We start from the raw sequence: 3,458 nt of genomic DNA, 5'->3' as shown, positions 1-3,458 counted from the left end.
CAATATTAAAGGGAGAGGGTGGAGGGAGGGGTGTAGAGTGATGAAGTGAGGGGGAAGTGATGGAGGGAGGTGGGACTGGTGGAGAATGAGAGGGGAGGGAGGGAGGGGATGTGGGAGAGGGTGTGGTGCAGAGTGAGGGAGGGGGGAGTGATGGGCATGGGGTTTAAGGGAGGGGGTGAGGGAGGAGGAGATAATGAAGGGGTAAGGGGATTGATGGAGGGAGCAATGGGGGAAGGGGTATGGTGGAGGGGTGAGCTATGGGGAATGGGGATGACGAAGGGAGGAAGGAGGAGCTCACCTCGGCTCGCCCTTGCCCGTGTCCGTTCACGCTCGTCTTCGTTTGTGGGCGTCGTCAACACGCTCGTGCGTGGGCGGTGGATGTTGTTGCGTGGGCGTTTTCGTGGGCGGTGGGCGTTTTCGGCGTACTTCGTGTGGGTGGTGGGCGTCATTCGTGTGGGTGGTGGACGTTTTGCAAGGGCGGTGGGTGTTTTCGTGGGCGGTGGGTGTTGTTGGTGTGGGCGGTGGACGTTTTGCGTGGGGGGGTGGGCGATTTCGTGTGGGCGGTGTCCGTTTTGCGTGGGCGGTGGACGTTATCGTCGTGGGTGGTGTCCGTTTTTCGTGGGCGGCAGACATTGTTTCGTGGGCGGGGGACGTTTTTCGTGGGCGGTGGGCGGCGGACGTCGTCTTCGTGGGCGTTGGACGTCGTTGGTGGGCGGTGGGCGTTGGACGTCGTTGGTGGTGGCCGTTGTTCATGGGCGGTTGACATCGTTGGCGGTGGGCGTCGTTCATGGGCGGTGGACATCGTTTTCGTGGGCGGGGACGTCGTTTGCGGTCGCTGGACGTCCGTGGGCGGTCGTTTTCGTGGGCGCTGGTCGTCGTTGGCGTGGGGTCGTTGACGTTGGTGGGCGCTCGTGGTGGTGGGCGCTCGTTGACGTTGGTGTGGTGTGTTGGTGGGCTGTTCGTGGTGGTGGGTCCTCGTGGCCGAGCAGATACGGCGAACGACGACCGGTGTCGTCGTTCGCCGTCTGGTTGCCACGTCGCGACGTGGCACCTGTGGTTTGTGTTAAAAAGGAGAGTGGGTGGGGTGGTTGTTCCCACTTACCTGGGCTGGGCCCTCGTCACGCGTCGTCAGCGTCAGCGTCGTCGTCGTCGTCGTCGTCGTTGTCGATGTCGCGGGCGGTCGTGGTTTGAAACGGTGGTGGTGGATGGTGATGGTGGTGGAAGGAAGGAAGGAACGACGAGGCAACGCTTCAGCCACAGCTGTCACGTTTGACGCGGCACGGCACGTGCCTAAAAGCGGTATATATATACTTTTAGTTTCTCTTATAATCATGCCTTCGTGGCTCAGTCGGCTTGAGCGCCGCTTACATTCACAAGGTCGAGAGTTCAATACCTCGAGATGTAAAAAAATCTATTTTACGTAAATATAGTAAGGACACTGTATTCTAATGGTATAATAGTCATTCATTCGTTCCATGGAATCCATATGGACTGCTCCATGGAATACATGTGGATATGCCTGCATTCCATACGGAATCTGATGGAATCCATGATGTCCAGGGAATCAGAAACTGGCTGTGTCCTCAGCCAACATTGATTCCATGGATTCCATATGGAATTCTTCATGGATTCCATGGATTCCACATGGATTCCATATGGATTATACCGGGGAAGTTAAAGACCTCATTGGCTCAGCCGAGGCGAACGGTCCGCTTAGGATTTCTCTCTAATATTAGATACTATGCCCGGGTTTTCGGACTGCACGGCAATCGTTCATAGTTTTTCTCTTTTGGCAGACTTCGGAATATTTCGCAAAGTCTAGTTTTCTTGGGTCAATGATGCCATGATTTGTGATGCGCGTGATGTGCATGATGTGTCCCTCCACATGACTCCTTGGATCATGCTTCGTAGCACGTGACCGAATGACTTCTCACGTCAGGTACGCATCGAGTTTCTACGCTCGCGCCTTTATCTTTAGAATTAATATCTTTTAATCCATAATAAGGTGAGACCCTGGTTTGGTGTAAACTCCAATACCCTGTGCGGGGGTGTCTTTACTCTAGAACACTCGGTAGTGTACTATTTCATGGTAGTGTAGCCTTTTATTAGACTTCGAGTATATTGAAGTGATTCGGTCACGAACCAACTGCAATTCCTACTGCCTAAGGCGTGCACATTTCTTGGATGTAGACTTTAATCGACTAGACCGGGTTGCATCTAACAATCCTTATGATCAATGTGACTGTATTTCTACTATAGGAGGTTTTATAGGAGAAATTGCTAAAATTCGCATTTTTACAGGTGTATTGTTACACTCCATATCAACTCCAAAGACGTAGGAGAGCAGATTCTGCGCAGATATTCTTCCCGCTACTGGTAGGCGCACCAATGAAGACATTTTCGTCTGTTGTATGCAGAACTTGGAGATCCTGGGTTTGGATCTTGTTGAAGGTCTGGATCGTCAAGGAGTATTCGAATTCCTTGTTGTGCAAGGTAAAGAGAGGTAGAGGCTGTAGGTCGAGGAGCAGAGTAGGTGGGAACTTTTCGCACAAAATAAGATATTTGAAAAAAGTGGGAAGCCGAGTTTCGGCATGAAGCCAGCAATCCAAGATGGTATAGGTGTAGTAGTTGGGTGAGATGGGTTCGAACATGGGCACAGTAAGTGTAATGTTATGTTCATCTTCCGCATATTGTTGACGAAGGATGAACAAGTCAGGGAAGAGTATCAACTCGCCATCCACATCTTCCACCGCGGTGAGGATGGTCTCCGCCATACCATGGATTTTTTCATCCCATCGAAAGTCAGGTATGATAGAAAGATCGATTTGAAGGATTGACCGAGTGATGGGTTGTACTTGCGCTTGGAGCCTAAAACAAGTTCATCAATGAGATACCCAAAAAGTCAGACATCAATAAGAACTACTGAAGCTCTGGGAAGCTATGGAAATGGTGCACCAGCCGTCCAGCGTCCAGTGTTAGGGATTTCGATGAGTTCACCAATTTCAGGACGGGGCCTAAATAACTTTGAGCAACGCGGCTAAAAACAAGGTTGACAAAGTGTACCAGATTGAAGTAATGATACCAAGGCTATAAAAGACAAGCATTGTCAGCAACGAAATGATAGGGGGAAAAATATCACTCACGAATTGTTTGCCTTCTGCCTTTCTGATCACTTCAGCAGGAACGCCCTCGAATTGACGAAGAGGCATCATTGAACCCCACCTGATATACTTGGTGAGCGTCGATGACCACAATAACTTAATTCCTCTTCTCAACCATCTTGCAAAGGTCGAGAGCTGCCTTAGCAGGTACAGCCCAGCTGTGTTTCAAACATTTCTCGAACATGGCCCTTAGGATACTATAATAGAAGCAATGTAGTGAGCACAAGTGGAAGGAAGCAGTTAATCAGTACATACCACCATGCAGATTGCTGCACAAAGACCATGTCAGTGACGAGG

At 50.7% G+C, this 3,458-nt stretch overlaps 1 protein-coding gene across 1 annotated transcript; it reads right to left on the bottom strand.

Annotated features, from left to right (window-relative positions):
- Positions 1-2,321: 2,321 nt before the first annotated feature.
- On the bottom strand, positions 2,322-3,212 carry LACBIDRAFT_304718 (uncharacterized protein; the record flags this gene model as incomplete). Its single annotated transcript, XM_001884991.1, has 3 exons — positions 2,322-2,868; positions 2,924-3,087; positions 3,144-3,212. 3 exons carry the CDS (start codon positions 3,210-3,212, stop codon positions 2,322-2,324), a joined length of 780 nt encoding a protein of 259 aa, XP_001885026.1.
- Positions 3,213-3,458: the final 246 nt, after the last annotated feature.

The sequence above is a fragment of the Laccaria bicolor genome, genomic scaffold (genome assembly GCF_000143565.1).
Source record: "Laccaria bicolor S238N-H82 LACBIscaffold_29 genomic scaffold, whole genome shotgun sequence".
Lineage (NCBI taxonomy): Eukaryota > Fungi > Basidiomycota > Agaricomycetes > Agaricales > Hydnangiaceae > Laccaria > Laccaria bicolor.
This window is presented reverse-complemented; position numbering and strand designations above follow the sequence as displayed.